Source organism: Amphimedon queenslandica, unplaced genomic scaffold (genome assembly GCF_000090795.2).
Source record: "Amphimedon queenslandica unplaced genomic scaffold, v1.1 AMPQUscaffold_2497_Cont25501, whole genome shotgun sequence".
NCBI classification, from domain to species: Eukaryota; Metazoa; Porifera; class Demospongiae; order Haplosclerida; family Niphatidae; genus Amphimedon; species Amphimedon queenslandica.
The window spans coordinates 1-1302 of NW_003557168.1; the positions used below are offsets into that span (position 1 = coordinate 1).

The following is a 1302-nucleotide window of genomic DNA, read 5'->3' on the forward strand; positions in this document are numbered from 1 at the left end:
CTTATTTTGGGAGAGAGTGCCCAGTTTCCCGGCAGTTTTTCTGGGAATGATTGTATGGGGAACGTGTGATGGAATCTGGAACTCTGTACCTCCAAGTGAGTGTATGTACTGTACATTGTTTAGGTAGCAGTCGTCATGCATCATGTGTATTTAATCAAAAATAAAAGGAGAGAATTCTCCATTTTATTATGTTCCCTGATGCATATACATGTACTTTTGTTTTGTAGCAAGTTTGAGCTGATTCTAATGAATATTAGAAATTTTTACAAATTTTTAAAGTTCCTCAAAAATTGGGCTATAGTACAGGATATTTTGTCAAAAATGGCAAAGAGAATTCTTTATTCCTGTTATGTTTTCTGATGCACGTATAGTACAATTTTCAAGCACATTTACATTCACAAATATAATAAAAATATTACTTATATTACTATTTGTAGGTCTAACTGGTTCATTGTTTCCTCATAAACAGGAAGCTGCCTTCAGTGCACTGAGAATGGGGCTTGGTGTTGGTTTTATCATCGGGTTTGTGTCAGCTTTGTTTCTAAACATTGAGGTTCAGTATTACATTGGGATAGCATTTTTATTCATCATCATAATCACTGCATCAATTCTGTTCTTCACTACTCAGACAAAAGAGCAACTGTGTCCATGCTGTGTATCAAAATAATTTATTTTGTTAGAATCTATTACAGTTTTCATCAGGTTATTCTTTAATTATCATTAAGTTATTATCATTCAATTGTCATCTGGTATAAATTGACTGGGATTTATTTTTTAAAATCATTTTAAAATAACTGAAATCTATCAAAAAAATAGCAAAAGTAACTAAAACTACTATAGCTACTAATAGCAGCAATATTATTTTAATAAACTTGACCCAGCAACTCTTTAAATGACTTTGTGTTATGCTCAATAGTTTTAATGAAGTCATTTGGAAGTTTTTGTTTCAAAAATGTATTGATATATGATGTAATATTTAAGAAAGCATCAGATTCAGCTGTTACATAAATGCTTGATTTCATCTCCTTTCCCTTTTGCTTTATTTGTGCTTGAGAAAGAACTTTTTCAGCTTTTGTATTACTCAACTGAGTTGCTATATCTAGAACAGTTTGACCAAACTTGTCTTTTTTTGTAATATCAGCTCCATTTTCGATGAAAAGCTTCAATATGTTAACCTGATCGTCATTTTGTGCAGCAGCAAAGAATATTGGTGTCCAGCAGCGCTCATCTTTTTGAAGCTCAGTACTAGCTCCAGCTTTCAGTAGTAACTCAACTATATTGAAATTGCTTCTGTAAGTAGCC

General features: G+C 32.1%; 1 protein-coding gene across 1 annotated transcript; it reads left to right on the forward strand.

Moving 5' to 3' along the window:
- Positions 1-6: 6 nt before the first annotated feature.
- LOC105316277 (protein unc-93 homolog A-like) lies at positions 7-762 on the forward strand. Its single transcript, XM_011411101.2, has 2 exons — positions 7-95; positions 438-762. The coding sequence occupies exons 1-2, from the start codon at positions 47-49 to the stop codon at positions 665-667; spliced, it is 279 nt and encodes a 92-aa protein (XP_011409403.1). The 5' UTR covers positions 7-46; the 3' UTR covers positions 668-762.
- The last annotated feature ends 540 nt before the right edge of the window (positions 763-1302 follow it).